General features: G+C 42.6%; 1 protein-coding gene across 3 annotated transcripts in view; it reads left to right on the top strand.

Annotated features, from left to right (window-relative positions):
* The window catches only part of ACVR1 (activin A receptor type 1), a 92601-nt gene that overhangs the window by 59675 nt on the left and 14535 nt on the right, over positions 1–18391 (top strand). For 2 of the 3 annotated variants that reach the window (XM_081938068.1, XM_081938067.1), the window contains 4 exons: positions 1240–1500; positions 3393–3610; positions 5648–5716; positions 16305–16404. In XM_081938068.1, coding sequence (XP_081794194.1) covers positions 1240–1500; positions 3393–3610; positions 5648–5716; positions 16305–16404 — 648 coding nt within the window. The remainder of the gene's footprint in view (positions 1–1239; positions 1501–3392; positions 3611–5647; positions 5717–16304; positions 16405–18391) is intronic. The other variant, XM_081938069.1, reaches the window with a different exon arrangement.

Raw genomic sequence — 18391 nt, 5'->3', positions numbered from 1 at the left:
TTTCACCATTGAATTTCATTTTATTAGATAGTGCCCAATGTTCAAGTTTGTCAAGATCCTTCTGTATCTTAAGCCTATCTTCTGGAGTGTTGGCTATTCCTGCCAGCTTGGTATCATCTGCAAATTTGATGAGTTCCCCATTTATTCCCTCATCCAAATCATTGATGAAGATGTTGAAGAGTACTGGGCCTAAAACAGAGCCTTGGGGTACTCCACTGCATACTTCCCTCCATGTAGATGCAGTTCCATTGAGAACTACACGTTGAGTGCGGTTGGTCAGCCAGTTACCAATCCATCTGGTGGTGATGCTGTCTAACCCACATTCTTCTACTTTATCTAGTAGTAGGTTATGGTCTACCTTATCAAAAGCCTTACTGAAGTCCAAGTAAACTATATCAACGGCATTCCTCTGGAATGTTCTGAACCATCTTTATGGAAGCTTAACTATGGTGAGATGTGATATCAGCATCGTCTACGGTGTGCTTTACAAATGGATGACAAGCTGGAGTTAGAATCTATGGATGGACTCACATATATTGAACCGTTGTCTATCCAATATTGGTTTATTGAATAGGTTTTTAATGAAAATAAGCCTTTGTGCCTAAACCAAGAAAGCTATACATTATGGCTTAGTATGATGTTTGATTAAGGATAGCTTGTTGAGTAAACCTCAGTTGACCATGAGTTCAAGTCCTACATTAGCCATGAAAGCCAGCTGGGTGACTTTGGGCAAGTGACTCTCTCAGCCAATTAGCCTCCCAGAGTTATTGTTTTGGGGAAAATAGGAAGAGAAAGATGAGTTGCATATTCCTTGAGTTATTTGTAAAAATAATAAAGGCAGGATACAAATAAAAATAAATGCATTGGGTTTGTACATATATTAAATTCTGAACAGTGGTTTGCAAACCTCTAGTTGACTTCCTACCCTCATGCTAAGCCAAAGGCAAACGGGGTTGGACTAGAAGACCTCCAAGGGGTCTAGGCAGGGGGTTGGACTAGAAGACTAGAACTAGAAGTTGTCTGCTTAATTTAACCTTAAAACATAAACTCAACGGAGTTATACACAAATGCTTTGCAGTTTGCATTTTCATGGAATTCTAATGCACTATACCTGAACCAAGAGTGGGAAATGGATTCTGCAAAAATGTCCACAAAACTGATTATGTTGTTTGATGAAATGACTCTGAATGTATGCATGCACGTGGCTTAATAAAATGGTCTGTTTCCCCTTCTCCACAGATGACAAGCTAAAATTAATGACCGACTATGAATGTGTGTGTGAAGGCATGTCATGCGTGAACGGAGTCCGCTGCAGAGGACATAGGTGCTTCTCCTCCTTGAGCATCAACAATGGAGAAAGAGTTTATCAGAAGGGCTGCTTCCAAGTTTATGAGCAGGGGAAGATGACATGTAGAACTCCTCCATCCTCAGATCAAGCAGTGGAATGCTGTCAGGGGGACCTGTGCAACTTCAACGTAACAGCAGAGCTACCAACGAAAGGTGAGACTTTTTTGTTTCATTGTTAAAGAGACCTCATCAGAGGTGGGCTTCAAAAATTTCAGCAACGGGTTCTCTGCCTAGTTGCTGGGTGGGCGTGGCCATGGTGGGCATGGCCTAGTCAGCCTCCTGCACCACGGTAGGAGGGTGGTGCATTTTCGCCTTCCCCAGGCTCTGGAGGCTTTCCTCGAGCCTCTGAGAGGACAAAAACTGCCGTACCCGCTCTCCGGAGGCCCTCTGGAGGCTGCATTATTGGCCTTCTGGAATTTCCAGGAGGCCCATTTTTCCCCTTCCCCGAGCCTCCACACGGACACTGCACTTATCTCACATTCAAAACGGGTTGCGTGGAGACTCCTGGGAGGGGTGGGAAGGGGTGGAGTGGGCGGGGCCAGCCAGGTGTGGAATTTGGAGGTTCTGCAAACCAGCCATAACATTAGCTACCGATTCTCCGGAACCCGTAGCATGCCATCTCTGGACCTCAGAGAGGGAGGCCCTTGTACTGTTTAGTCCAGTGGTTCTCAACCTTCCCAATGCCGCGACGCTTTAATACAGTTCCTCATGTTGTGGTGACCCCCAACCATAAAATTGGTGTCTCGGTTCCTAAGACCATCAAAAATATGTGTTTTCCGATGGTCTTAGGCGACCCCTGTGAAAGGGTCGTTTGACTCCCAAAGGGGGCGCGACCAACAGGTTGAGAACCGCTGGTTTAGTCTTTCATTGTTCGTTGGCAACCTTCATAGGAGATCCAAGATCTGTATGCTTGCTCAGAGCACAAGTGAGTTTGGGCAGCGTTCCTGCTTTCTGCCCACACAAGGCTGATGAGGAAAAAAAAAACATTGCTATAAATGGCTTGTGAATTCATGAGTGAGTGAGTGGTCACTACCCTTAATTTACACATTGGTGAATAATGCTGAATTGCAAATTTAGAACACAATGACTAGTGTCTGAGAGGAATAAACAACTGGAACATAAAAAATGGTAGCTTCATTTACCATATTTTTAAATTATTGTTAGTTTATTGATTAAAACAAGTGTACAAGCCACTGTTTTCTGTCAACAGAAGAAAAGCTGCCCACCTCATGATTAGAGCAAAGGGTACAAGTGTCCAAGCAGGAGACTGATAATCAGCATAAGTGACAAGGAAGACTTGATCTTACTAATGGATGTTGTTACAAACTCCAAGATTAGTGGAATATCTAGAGAGAATGACTTTTTCTGTTTGTTTGTTTGCTTGTTTGCTTTATTTTCTCACTTATAGTACCGTAACTCCTCATTGCACCAGGTTTGCCCTACTGTACGTGAATTTGAGTATCCATGGGGAATTTTTGTACACCACTTTGCCCCCCTACTGTGAAAACCCCGAATATCCTTTTCCAGAGAGCGGCAGGAGAACAACACATAGTTTTTGATCTCCTTTCTCAGCGCTCTTCCATTGCAAGGGGAGACACCTGTGCTTGGGCTCCCCTTCTTCTATTTAGTCTTGCTCTTAGACCAGGGGTGTCAAATTTCATTGAGGGCCACATCAAGGTTGTGTTTGACCTGGGGAGAAGGTGCGAGGGGGCATGGCTAGCTTGATGTCAATCGTGTTGGGGTGCCTGTGGTGTCCCAAGCACTCCGCCAGCGAAAACGGCCCCCTGCAACCCTCTGTCAGTGAAAACGGAGCTCCGGAGGGCTACCTGCAGGCCTCCCAAGCTCTATTTTCCCTGGCAGAGACACCATTGGCCGGTCCTTTGTTGTTTCTAGGGCGGCCCTGCAGGCCAGATCTAAGCACCCGTGGGCCGGATCCGGCCCCCGGGCCTTGAGATTGACACCCCTGTCTTAGACCACGTTTCTCAAAGCCATGTCCATCAAGCTTTTGCCTAATCATATTTTTGGTGTTGTCTCTCTTTGTGAAGGGCATCCATCTCAAGGGAAAGCCGTGGGTTACACCATGGAAACGCTTGTCATTTTCATACTGGCTCCCGTTATGGTGCTGATCGTATTTTCGGCGGTAGCAGTGCTGATCATCAGAAAGATTCGGCAGCGCCATATGGAAAGGCTGAATTCAAGGGACGCAGAATACGGCACAATTGAAGGGCTCATAGCCTCAAATGTTGGCGATAACACATTGGCAGTAAGTAAGCCTTGTCTTGTGATCTTTTGCTAAGCATCTAATCTCTTTTCCTTTCTAATCGGATTGCCCCGAAATGTGATGTGTACAATACGAGCACTGCATAGCCCCCCTTTCATATTGCCTATACAGAACAGTGCCAGAACCAACCATAGGAGAGCTGTCAAAGATGTGGCACATAGGAAGATTTGGGAGACACCAAGTCACACTTAGATGGATGCATCATTAAGTAGTTCTTGCTCAAGCCTAACATCAAGGGCTCTTCCAAGGGCTGTATTGCCACTGCCCTGAATGACTTAGAGGAAAAACAGGTTCCTACTTATTAACCCAGTTTTCCAAGAGTTTTACAACTCTTCCTTTAGTGAGAACCTCAGTTAGCAACCATTTGTAAAGACCATGGTAATAAAAGATTCATTTCCCGACCAATGCGCACATTTACAGCCAAAATTTGTGTGCCTTGACAGCAACACACATTGCGGTGAGATTAATGCTAGTGTAGCTGTATGAGAAAACCCTTTCTGAACGAGACAGTAGCAAACTTTGATTTACACACAGACACGCACACCATATATGTGTCATGTTTACTTAGTGACCATTTAGCTGAATGACCTGGTCAATAAATGAGTGAACAAGCAGTTAAAAGCTGCATATGAGAAGTAATAAGCTTTCATTGATTGGGATCATACAGTTCCCTAAATCTGGGTTAATGGCATACAGCCAGAAGTGGTATTCCAAACCAGTAGCGGAAATCACGGGTGGTCCCACCCACCGGCCCCAGCTCTACGACATCCCATTTAGGCCCTTTTTAAAGCAAAGTGCATGCACGGAAGGTGGAGTGCATGCACGGATGTGGTGTGTGTGAGCAGTGAGTGCTCGCACACACTCACATTTGCAAACCGGTAGGGAAGGTAAGTCAATACCACCCTTACACACAGCCCTGTTTTAAAATAAATCATAGCACGGTTTAATGGGATAGCACAGTTCATATAGGATGCACACCAAGCCACAAACTTGTCAAATCCAATGGAGCCTAGTTGGTTGACCCAAACCAGTGGTGGGTTTCAAAAAAAATTGGAACCTACTCTGTGGGTGTGGCCTGCTTTGTGGGAGTGGCTTGCCAGCCATGTGACCAGGTAGGAGTGGCTTGGCAGTCATGTGACTGGGTGGGAGTGGCCAAGACGATGTCATTGAATTCCAAAAGTATGAAAGAAAACACCAATTATGTAAGGAAAAGTCACTAAAATGTATAAGGAAATATTATTAGTTCTTGATCATTATTAATGTGTAGATAACTGCGGGACATTACACACCCACACCCACACAAACTATGATAGTGCCAGGAAAACACCAAAAAATAAGAACCACCCCCCCTCAAAGACTGCAAATGAAACCAGTTTTTTTCCCTAACCCTAAAGACCATCAAAGCATTGTGGGAAATTATAAAGGACAGTGCCAGGAAGCTCACAGAACCAGCAACCACCTCAGAATTACCTAAACAACTAGGGTGAAACACACTAAATCTGGCAAAGCTGCCTTGCATCAACCTGGCCTGCCCATAGAAAAGCAGTCACTTTGAGGCACATAAACCTGGTCTGAACACTTAAAAGCAACATATTGCATCACAAAGAAAACATTTGCAAAAAGGAATAACATTTCTTGTAGTAAATATATTTTATAAACAATTAAAAATAAAAATTCCCTAAAATAATTTAAAAAAAGATATTCTATAAATAAAAAAATCCTTAAAAACCATTGTTAAGTATTTCGCACACAATAATTTATCCTGTAAACATTTCAAGGTATTCTACCAGCAATAATTTATACTGTAACCATTTCAAAGTATTCTACCAGCAATAATTTATACTGTAACCATTTCAAGGTATTCTACACACAATAAATTGAAGTAAACCATTTAAAAATATTTTATACTCAATACTTTTAAGTAAAACGATTTAAAAAAATTCTATGCACAATAAATAAAATATTCTTTTAAAAAACATTAAAAGAATAAAAGAAAAAAACCCGGGTTACTTACCACAGGCGGAATCAACAGCTCTCCGATGTGATGGATGCAGCAGGCAGCAGGCAGGCAACGAGGCAGCAGGACAGGTAAACTTACCGGACTGGAGGGACAAGGGCTGTCGGTTAGCTAGGCACGCCGCCTGGCAGGCTTAGCCAGCCAGGCGAGGCTGGAGAGGAGGGGCGGGGGGCTTTCAGCCGCGTGGTGTACGCCAGCTCGCGGCTTTCACAAGGGAAGCCTGAAGGCCTTAGACAGCCAGGCGAGGCTGGAGGCGGGGGCTTTCAGCCGCGTAGCGTACGCCAGCTTGCGGCTTTTGCGAGGGAAGGCCTGAAGTTTAGAAGGCTAGTTTAGTGTGGACGGGCGGGGAAGCAAGTGAGCTGCGACAGGACAGCCACGGAGAGCGAGCGACAGGGCCGGGGCAGGCGTTCTGGAAGTTACTTCCAGGTCCACCGGTCGAACCTCCTCTCACCGGATCGATAAATTTCACCAACCGGTTCTCCCGAGCCGGTGCGGACCGGCAGAAACCCACCACTGACCCAAACCTAGCCTGCTTTTAGGATTTCAGAAAGGACTATTATGAAGTAGTGACGATGGTGGTAGTGGAAGTGTCATTAGGACTGATAGAAAGGCTATGAAAACAATTTAATCCATTTCTTTTTATCCTTCTGTGGTTGCCCTTGGAGCTCCATCTAGGAATTAGGAAGAATCATCTAGAAAAGCAAGGAAGTGAAGCTGTTGGTATGGTTTGGTTCAACCTAGAGTGCAATTGAAAAGCACTTAGGTTTTTGCATGCTCATATTAGACATACGGCCTCTGTCTTTTTGAACAATGAACCTGTGCACTGCCTGTGGGAACAACACCCGTGATATGCCAGGTAGAGTTTGGCCTACAGGAGGATTTTTGCTCTTTTTTTATTGGGGGTGGGCAGAAGTAAAAATGCCTGGAGCTATTTAAATAACTCCCTAGGAAGCCTCCATGTTACTTAAAAACACACTTAAAACCGAGGCACTTGGACATAAGAGTGGGTGAAACCAACATTGCATGTTTGGTTATAAACTGAAAAAGAAAGCTTTCTAGATCTCTAGAGGCTTTTCTGGATTTGGTCTTAGTATTTCTTACATTGCAAGGGAGGGGTGAGGAGTCTTACAAATCTCCAGATTATGTCAGTCCCAACTATAATCAGAGATGTAGGCATTGGTATTTGGCTATAGCTGAAAACCTTCAGAGAGCTCACCCTGGTATAAGATAATGAAGGATAGATCCATTGCAACTGTTACTTTGTTATAATCTTGAGAACTGTGCTGGTTTTTTGATTACTGAAAGGAATTGCGGATGAAGGAAAATTAGACTGTCTGTGATGGAGCCCGGTGTATCTTACTTCCAGATGAATGAGCTATAGTTGTCATGAACGGCCTAGTGTAGAGAAAGGTCATCGCTGAAATTCACCAATGACTGGAAACCTCTTATGGACTTTTTGCACGAGAAAGAAAATGACTGTGATTTATATTTCTGATGTTGAGAAAGAATGGGTTATAGAAAGGAGAGAATTATAATGAGAGCCTGGTTGAATTAGAAATGTATGTAATATTGTAATACTGGGATATTGGAACACATATTCTCCCCCCCCCCCCCCCCTTGATACATAGATAGGAAGATACGGTAGGTAGGTAGGTAGGTAGGTAGCAATGGTGGGTTGCAGGCAGTACGCCCCGGTACAGGTGTACCAGATCCTGCCTGGAGTACTGGATACCGTTCCGTTCCGGTGCTCTGGAGGGCCCACCTGCCCGCCTGCGCTCCTTACCAGTGCTTTATACTATTGGTGCTTCTGCGGAGCAGCTGGAGTGTCGTAGAGGCTTGCGGAAGCATCATTTGATGCTAGACCGCATGTGCGCGCTGCACGTGTGTATGTGGATAACTCCGGGGCTGTTCCAACCGTATCAGTTGGAACGGAATCTGGAACTCACCACTGGTAGGTAGGTAGGTAGATGATAGATGATAGATAGGTAGGTAGGTAGGTAGGTAGGTAGGTAGGTAGGTAGGTAGGTAGGTAGATAGATAGATAGATGATAGATAGATAGATAGATAGATAGATAGATAGATAGATAGATAGATAGATGATAGATAGATAGATAGATGATAGATAGATGATAGATAGATAGATAGATAGATAGATAGATAGATAGATAGATAGATAGATAGATAGATGATAGATATGGATGGAGAGATATGGATGGATGGATGGATGGATGGATGGATGGATAGATAGATAGATAATAGATAGATAGATAGATAGATAGATAGATAGATAGATGATAGACAGACAGACAGACAGACGAATGTTTCTGTGTTTTAATTTATTCTTTTTCCATCTTTTTTCTTTTTCAACTAACCTTGCTATATTTTTTCTTCCTTTCTTATTATCTACTTCAACTCTATTAATAGAATTATTTTTTAAAAATGAAAGGCCTACAATGATGGCATGTAGGAAAGAAAAATGCTTCACATAATAATCAGCTTCCTACATTGGATTAAGCCAGTGATGGCTAACCTTTTTCTAAAGGTGTGCCAAAATTGTGTGTGCGCGCACTATCACACCTGCACGCATGCCCCACCCACCTGCGCATGTGCGTGGGGAGTTTTTACCCTCTCCGGAGGCTTTCCTGAAGCCTGGGGAGGGCAAAGAACTGCCCAACCAAGAAGTTCAAGAACGAATTCCCGGTTGGCCCCGTTGGGCCTCTTTTTTGTCCTCTCCAGGCTCCGGAGGCTTTCCTGAAGCCTGGGGAGAGTGAAAATGGCCTCCCCTGGCCCTCCACAAGGCCGAAAATCAGCTGGCCGGCGTGTGCATGTGTGCCATAGCTGAGGGCTGCCATGCCAACAAATACATCTCTGCATGCCATCTGTAGCACGCATGCCATAGATTCACCATCACTGGACTAAGACATAATGGGAAAGGTTTAATTACATACAATGCATTGGGCAAATGTCAGTTATTTTGCTATGCAAACAACAAGGTTTATTTAATAAATCATTCTTGATGACTTCAGGTGAACCCAGTTGATCAATATGCAGGTATATATTATATGTTTGCATCCTATTGTCAATCCGTCATGTGTGTTACAAAATGCAAGGAGGCAATTCCTTAATCTAAGATCTGGCAGTATAAAATATGTCACAGCAAAGTTAAACAAATAGGAGGTTAAAGGATTAAATAGGAAAACAATATAGCTCTGTGTTAATAACTGTGAGTGGCTCCCATTAACAGGTTTATAGTGTTGTGAGTATGCAAATAATTGCAGTAAATTCAAATGAGTTTTCTCCTGACTTTTGTGAATTCCCCAGTGGAACTATGCCCTTATAACTGTACTTACAAGGTGTTGCAAGTGGCTCAGAATAGCTCTGGGTAGTGAGATGGATGGCATACAGATTTAACAAACAAATAAAATAATGGTAGCGTCACAAATCCTTACAATATTTAAAGGGTGGGAACTAACTTGACGTGTAGCAGTGGTCCCAGACCCTCAAGAGTTTGTGAACTTCATGGAAGGAATACACAGCCCTCTAACAATAATGGTTTTTACCCCAGATGTTTTTTTTTAATCCTGTAGAGGCATCTTTCCTCTTGTAGCAACTTTATGTGATCATAGTTGGCTGTTATAAGCAGCAAACAGGTAGTGTTTCCATAGTTACTGCAAGGTATCTCAGAAGTGTCCTTAAGGCAGTGCTTCTCAATTATTTTCTGTCATGCCCCCCCTAGGAAGAAGAAAACATTTCGTGCCCCCCGCGCGACTGTAAATAGTATCATTTGTCTATAAAATTGTTATAAGTATACCTCTGCATAACACTGTATTGAATAATGCAACGCTTCCGACGAGAAGTCAGATGCTGGGTGACACTGTTGTGTCTTATCTACCAGAGAGTTAAGACCCACTAAAATTGAAGTCCACAAGTCTTAAAGTTCCCAAGTTTGGACACCCCTGGCTTATAGCATCGTTTTGAGGCTAGGAGTTGAACAATTTAGGATGTGTTCCCTAAAATCAATTATATTCCATTTGCAAAAATGATTATTGCTACCTTCAGAAACAATTATTGTTCCAAATCCAATTACAACTGCAATGATATGATATAATCCTTTCCTTGTAGGGTCCTATCAACAGGATCAAACAAAAATACAGTCCAAATGTTCCCTATAAATAGGACATGTTATGAACTTTAATAGTGAAAAAAAATCTTTCAAAGTTCGAACCCTTTTAGATAAAGGATAACACCCACCAGATACAAGGAACTTTGAGATTTTCAAAAGACTTTTTAAAATGCTATTTCTGTTCCTTGGGATATCATTATGAAATTGAAGTTCATTCTCGTACTTCCCATAAAAAATATGGTTTCTGGATTTGATAGCAAAAGCTTTTGCTCCCGCTTCCCCTCGCCCGCCGCGGCCAGTTGCAGGGCACGGATCCCGCTCGGAGAAGGCGGAGCGGCAGCTCCTCCCTCAGCCAGGAGCCAGCGGGGGCTGGTCGGACAGGCAACCTCGTCGGGAAACTCCAGTCTGCCGCCTTCGCCGCCGCCGTTGCCGCCTTCGCCGCCAGTTAGCCCAGAGGAGACGCGAGCGAGGCCACAAAGACCTCTTTGTGCACCGGCGGCCGCGGCCCCCCTCGTTTGCACCCAGATGGAAATGGAGCCTTCGTGCCCCCCTTTACGGAGCCTTGCGCCCCCCCTGGGGGGCACGCCCCACTATTTGAGAAGCACTGCCTTAAGGGAATAGATTAAGCAGTGTACACAGTCACATTTCTGTAGGGCAGGGTATATTCTGTTTAATGAGGACCAGGCAGCCCCAATGACTCTCTAGGGAAAAAGGCTCGCTCTGGGAATTGAACATTTGATTCCTCCCTATTCCCAGCAGATTCCTGATCCAGCATATTTCTCTTTTCCACACCATATTCCTTTCTAAGAAGGCAGCAATGTATGTGTATGGAAGAATGGAGTGAAAGAAAGCATACAAGTGCACCTAGTAGGTGAAGGAGAAGCATGGCTGCAGGAAAATCTCTGCAAAATCTCTTGTTACGGGAATGGAACAATCTAGAAAGTTCTGGAATGTTCCATGTGTCCTTGACGAATCTGGCCAACACTCCATTTTGAGGGTGGTCTGGCAATTTCCAGAGGTTTTGTCCCTTGAATTAGAAACTTTTACACAGTTTTTCATTTTCAGAGAAAGTGTAAACACTATAAATGCTTTTGATTATTCTGAAGCTTCCAGAAAATGGCCAAGTGATTCCACAACAAATTGGTATGTCCAAAACAGGCTTTGCACATAATCAGTATTTCCCCCACATACAACTTGTGAAGAGGAATTTTGAAGAGAATGGAGAAATTTTGGAGACAGTAATGTGACCCATGTAGTATGGACAAGGAAATTGCATTTCTAGGAATCAGCAGCGGACTACAAGTCCTTGACTTACGGCCACAATTGGGGCCAGAATTTCCATTGTTAAGCATGATAGTTGTTAAGTGAGTCATAGCCAGTATTATGACCTGTTTTGCCTGGTTGGTAAGCAAATCATTGCAGTTGTTAATATTGGCTCATGTTGTTAAATGAAATCAGCTACTCCCGTTGACTTTACTTGGTAGAAGCTGGTTGGGATCACTGAAATTCACCAATGACTGGAAACCTCTTATGGACTTTTTGCACGAGAAAGAAAATGACTTTGTGATTTATATTTCTGATGATGAGAAAGAATGGGTTATAGAAAGAAGAGAGTCATAATGAGAGCCTGGTTGAATTAGAAATGTATATAATATTGCAATACTGGCATATTGTAACTCATATTCTCCCCCCCCCCCCAATGTGATCGGACAAAATGCGATCACATGCCCCCTCCCCATCATAAATACATGCCAGTTGCCAAGCGCCAAAATTTCCATCCACGCCATTGTAACTTCAAGCAGTCGCTAAACCCAAAGGTTTACCGTGATTAAACCAAATGAGCCTGGGCAAAAATTCTCTCTGGGTTTCCTTGCTGGGTTCATTTGGCAATCAGTTGTGCAATATAAGTTCTAATATTGTGCGATAGTTGTTGCTGTTAGCTACCCTCTGCTTTTAGTTCAGACTGCAGCAAAAGAAGGAGAGTGAATAATTTTGAATAAAAGGAGCCGGTTTTCTATAAAATCAAGAGAACGGACTTCAGTTTTTGAGTTCGAGCCCAAGGCAGCTAAAGCAAATTCTGAGAATCTCTGATTTCTATTAAAGTACTTAGGCGTTTTTAGCAAGGTTTGGTCTCACTTCATGAAACATCGCCGAATATGTAGGATGGCTAAAGGAACATTATTACTTTTATTATTCCTCCAAGATCTGAAGGTTGCATACTAATTATATCCTCAAAACTCTCCTGAATAGAGTATGGGCAGAAAGATATAAACTAATCCAGAGGTGGTATTCAGCCACTTCTTTCCAGTTTGGGCGAACCGGTAGTGGCGTCCGCGGGAGGCTCCGCCCACCCGCCCCAACGGAATGCACGAGTACTGCGCATGCGCAGAAGGCGATGTACAGGCACAGATGTGGCACAAACGAAGCATGCACACTCTCATATTTGCAAACCGGTAGGGAAAGTAAGTGAATCCCACCGCTCTGACTAGTCAAATCACCCAGATCGTGAACTACTTCTTCAGGCCACTAATTTCTCATCTGGCTTTCGACCATCTTAATATAATATAGATTAACTTGGTCAGATATTCAAAGTTTGTTGTGTTCCAGTTAAGAGAGTTTTGATTCAGGTTTCGGTTAATATTGGCCCATTTCTCCCAAAAATGGTGAGCTGGTTTTGAGAGTTTATAGTGCATATTTAATTCCAATTTGAGAATGTTTTTGTATACTCCTTGATCCTGTGCCAATTTTTTAATAGTGGAAGGCTTTCTTCCCCGTCCTCCTGTCCTTTCAAATAAATCATTTTGCTGCCACCTTGTGGCTATGTTGATATGACTTAAAATAAAACATGGTTTATGACATGAGGTTGAGTCAATACTTTCTCCAGTTCTCACCTGTCAATTCTTTTTAAAAAATGAACACTTTTTATCAAAATGCTAAACTCAAAATGTTTTCCGAGTTATCGCATCTAGTCTTCTGAGATTATTTATTGGCTTTTTATGCACAGCACATCAATAGTTAGGCTTTGACAGCTTTTAAACAAATCTAATGAAAAGAATGAAATCCAGGAAAATAACAGTCCTTTCAGGGCTCCCCTCTGTATGGATATTTCTTCAGGAAAAAGCAAGACACAATAGTCATTGAAATTCATTGCGTCTCTTCTATCTGGCAGACCTCCTAAATCGAAATCTTGACAACTAGGTGGTTATTAAAGCAAGCCTCCTTTTATACATCTTGAATGAATGGGAATGTATTATCGTACATGCTTGAGGATTTAGCAGGATTGTTCATTGGACTTTGAGATGAGGGTCTTAATTTATTTCTTAGAAAAGGATAATTGTATAAAACACGTTTAGATTGGTATGAAGAGTTGTGCACAACCTCAGAATGCAAAAGACAAAATTGAAAAAAAGAATACTGTCCAAAGGCATGGCAAAATACCTAGCAGAATCGGGGGTGGGGGGAAAAGCACAAAATGTTGAACGTGAAGTAGCCCAGTAATTGGAAGTGGGTGGGTATTGAGTTAAATGAGAATATTTGGCAGGTCGGTTTTACCCGGTGACTAAAACGGCAATCTCAACAAAACATTTTGAAAGCCTTGCATAACTTGTTTTTGAGACATTTTAAAGGGAATTGCATGAAAAAAATTAGTAACATATTTATGCTGAAAATGCGTGGGTTCAAGGGCAGACAATTTTCATCTGTGGTGGGTGTGAAAAAAATGGAAGCATATTGAAAGGAGGCGGTAGATATCATGAAAAGACTCACTACGTGTGCTGTCTCCATAGTGCCTAAAATTGCTTACTGGATGTATCAATGATGCAGCAACAAATGTGTGTGTGTGTGTGTGTGTGTGTGTGTGTGTATGCCAGAAATAATGTCTAAATGCCTCCCTATGGTAAGAATACAAATGTCTTCTTTACCAATCAAGTTACATTTGCCATTAATGATTTAGATGAATAGAAGGTGGACTTTACTAACTTTGGTACAGTAATTCATAGCAATACATTGATGTCATTTCGTTTTACTTTATATTTAGTATGAAAAAAATTAATTTTAAAGCTGTTCCAGTTTTGTAAGTTTAGGTAGGTTAGGTAGGTAAGTAGGTAGGGAGGGAGGGAGAGAGAGAGAGAGAGAGAGAGAGATGGATGGATGGATGGATGGATGGATGGAGAGATATGGATGGATGATAGATAGATAGATAGATAGATAGATAGATAGATAGATGATAGATAGATAGATAGATAGATAGATAGATAGATAGATAGATAGATAGATAGATAGATAGATAGATCTGGCTTATTGAAAAGCTGCAGCCTCTTAACGTCGTCTGGAAATGTGGGGAGCTCCACTGAAGTTTCATAAGAATTTTTAGACCATAAAAGGGATTGTTAGTTGCTTCCAGCAAATTTTGAAGCATGTTTATGCAGGAGATGAGCAGGCTGCAATGCTTTGCTTTTATAGTATGGTTTTTCTAATGATTTTTAGCATATATATTATATTCAAAATCATATTAAATGGTAATATGACACAGTATCATTGCCATATTTACTTTCTGACATAAATATACATAGTGTACCTTGATGCATATCTCTATAGATGTACATTTTTAAATTTTGTTAATGAACCTCTATATGCATCTCCAAACTAATGAGACTGTTCCGTGTTTTTCATGATCTTTAAATTGTATTAAATAGGAAGGGTTTTCAGAATTGAGTAATACTTTGCATTTGAAATCTGAATAAATAATTGGAAAGAGTTACATTTCGTTATCATCTATATCTAGCATCCACGAAAGGCAACTGTGTCCTATTTGGCAGATTTCTAATAAAATACAATAAGCCTGTACTTTTCTACAATTGCACAGTAATAAATTTTGCAGTTTTGGAAAATCTAGAAATATCAAACTTCACTTTCATTTAAGAAAGATCACCATTTTCTGGAAAAAAGAAAAAAAAAATGGCAGTTGGTTCAAAATTAGTAAACCGGAAATGAAAACTGTATACGGTACTTAAATCAGAGAAATAATATGATACTGAAAAGTTTAGCTACAACTGTGATGAATTAAAAAGCGAGTAAGAATCTGCATTAGATCAGTAACTCAGTAGCTACTGAAAAATAATTACACAAACTTGTCACCTGGGAACTAAGGCTTCTATAGAATTTACTCCCCAATAAACATGTGGTAAGATTGCAGTGTTTATCTATATACTACTAAAACTTTCATCATGACCTTTAATTGGACAAAACGGTGCACCACAGGGCAGCAATTTTTGAATCGGGGTTACCTCCAATGGACTAATTTACAGAATGTGTTCAAAATCTAGGACCCAAGGGAATTAAATTTGGTGAAATTGTGGCTGCTTCAGTGTTACAGTGTTGGGACCACATGATCTTCATTTTCAATGTTCTATAACAATTTCCCAGCCAATCTTGCAATCCCTTGCTCCCACCCCCACCTCACAGCAGCCACCCGTCTACTGGGAATGGAAGGGGTAAGAGAGGAACAGGGAAGAAGGAACCTCCCCACATCCTTCCTGGCCCATGCCACTAACGATCTGTGCCCAACACCTTGCATCTTCCCTGATTTGTGCTGCCATCCCCATTCCCTCGTGCCTTCCTTGATTTATGTAGAACCTTCCCTGAGCCACACAACTCTTGCTCACCCTCATGCATCCTTCCAGGCCCATGCCACCTCCATGGAGCTTCCCTTACCTGTTGGCACATCCCCATACTCCATCCCCAACCCATGCCATCCCCATACCCAATATTCCTGGTCTGCATGGTACTTTTCACATAAACCCAAATACCTCCACCTTTCCCAACCTACGCCATCGCACCACCATATGCCATACCTGACCGGCAATTCTCACACCCATGACCCCCCCACACCCTTCTTGACCTGTTCCACCCCCCATGCGCACAGCATGTCTTGCACATCCCTACAAGACTCTTCCCAACCTATACCACCCACTTGCATCCCCTCCCCAACCCCTTGCTCCTTCCCCCACTCAGCAGCAGCTATTTACCTGGCTCCTGACCTTGGACTTTGTACTTCCTGCTGACTTGCCCAATGACTTTCTACCTGCAAACTTCCCACAAGCAAAGTAAATGGGGAAGCTGGCACTAATTCGAGGGAGGAAGGAAGGAAGGAAGGAAGGAAGGAAGGAAGGAAGGAAGGAAGGAAGGAAGGAAGGTTGGTTCTGATGTTTCCTGCTAGCTTTTCGTGAGGAAACTCATTGGGGAAGCCAGTTGGAAATTGTTCCTGCTCTCATTGCTTTTTTGCCAACCACCTGTGGTCATTCTGCTTCTATGGAGTAGAAATATCTCTAAAAAGATGACCCAATGGATTATAGGTTGCTAAGGGTACTCTATAAGCTAGACCTGTCTGTCTGTCCATCCTAGTGCTAAATGCTCTTAACTAGTAATATTATTTTCATGTCTCTCCAATAAAAAAGGTTGCCTAAAGAGATAGAATGACACGAGTGCTTGCTTCCATTGCCATGAATCCCCTAGTAATGTTTGTTATTTCTACACAGGACCTGTTGGACCATTCCTGTACTTCTGGGAGCGGCTCAGGGCTGCCTTTCCTGGTACAAAGAACAGTGGCTCGGCAGATTGCCCTGTTGGAGTGCGTAGGTTAGTCATCATTTGATTTGTTCATCAAGAATAGCTCTATGAGCAATGGGACTTGGGTAAATGTTAAAGCAGTCATCTCAGACTCCTGATTATTTGATTTTACCTCCCTTCTTTTAGCTTAAGGAAGATTGTGCTAGATGAATATAGGTGGATCACTTTTTTTTTTCAAACGGAGTGAGTCCCAATGGTGGACTTCCATCATTTTAAGTTGCTGTATAAGGCTACCCAGAAAAAAAACAGACCATTTTTCTTCTCTGCTTTTCCTGAAAGTGAAGAGTTTGGAATTAAGTCTTTAAAAAAAAACCTGGCAAGTTTCAGCCTTAAGGGGGAAAAGTGACAAAAATGAATCTACTACTGAGTATTGCTTTCTCTACTGCTACGTATTTTAATTTTTGTATTTAGGATGTAATTGTTTTTATTCGATTCGCTATTGCTTGCTGTCCAAAGCCAGTAGTTGAGATGGACATTTTTACAAATTGATTGATTAAATACAGACAATCCCCTGGTTAAGAATGAAATCCATTTACATAGAATTTATATGTAAGTCAGGTATATCATAAAAAACATAAAAAGCGATATAAAACAATATAAAATAAATATATATGGTCACTGAATAGACTTGTGGCCATGGGGATTAATATAGCCAAGAAATGGGAATAACGCACACCCGTATCCATACCCCTAATGGGACCCGTAACACACACCCGTATCCATGCCCCTAATGGGACCCGTAACACACACTCGTATCCATGCCTCTAATGGGACCTGTAACACACACCCGTATCCTTGCCCCTAATGGGACCCGTAACACATCCCTGTATCCTTGCCCCTAATGGGACCCGTAACACATCCCTGTATCCTTGCCCCTAATGGGACCCGTAACACATCCCTGTATCCTTGCCCCTAATGGGACCTGTAACACATCCCCGTATCCTTGCCCCTAATGGGACCCGTAACACACCCATATCCATACCCTTAATGGGACCCATAACACACACCGTATCCATGCCTCTAATGGGACCTGTAAGACACACCCGTATCCATACCCCTAATGGGACCCGTAACACATCCCTGTATCCTTGCCCCTAATGGGACCCGTAACACATCCCTGTATCCTTGCCCCTAATGGGACCTGTAACACATCCCCGTATCCTTGCCCCTAATGGGACCCGTAACACACCCATATCCATACCCTTAATGGGACCCATAACACACACCGTATCTATGCCTCTAATGGGACCTGTAAGACACACCTGTATCCATACCCCTAATGGGACCCGTAACACACATCCATATCCATGCCCCTAATGGGACCTGTAATGCACACCCGTATTCATGCCTCTAATGGGACCCATAAGACACCCTGTATCCATGCCCCTAATGGGTCCCTTAACACACACATCCGTTTATCCATGCCCCTAATTGGTCACGTAACACACACCCATATCCATGCCTGGGTACATAACTAAGTCATTAGGAGCTTACAAAGGGCCAGCACGGTTGGAGTCATCCTGAGCTTTGAAGGGAGGGTGTTCCTGAGGGCAGGATCTATCTATCTATTAAGGCTAATTGCTGTATGCAATTAACGCTATTTCTGTCACACACCCCACACACCCCAGAATGAAAGGAGTTTTAAATTGCAGGAGTAGCATGGATGCTATTCCAGTGGGTTTTCCAAATGGCAGCTCTCATAGGAGCCACTAAGAGGTCATCCTGTACTAGTAATGTTTTCACTTTTTCAGTTTTTGGCGGGTTATTATTGAACATAAAGGGATACGGTGGCTCATTGGCTAAGACTCTGAACTTGTCGATCAGAAAGGTTGGCAGTTCTGTGGTTCAAATCCAAAGCGCCGCGTAATGGAGTGAGCTCCCGTTACTTGTCCCAGCTTTTGCCAACCTAACAGTTTGAAAGCACGTAAAAATGCAAGTAGAAAAGTAGGAACCACCTTTGGTGGGAAGGTAACAGCGTTCCACATGCCTTTGGCGC

This window comes from Natrix helvetica (assembly GCF_964273705.1).
Source record: "Natrix helvetica genome assembly, chromosome: 1".
Lineage (NCBI taxonomy): Eukaryota > Metazoa > Chordata > Lepidosauria > Squamata > Natricidae > Natrix > Natrix helvetica.
Note: the sequence above shows the minus strand (reverse complement) of the source record. Positions and strands in the feature narration are given on the sequence as shown.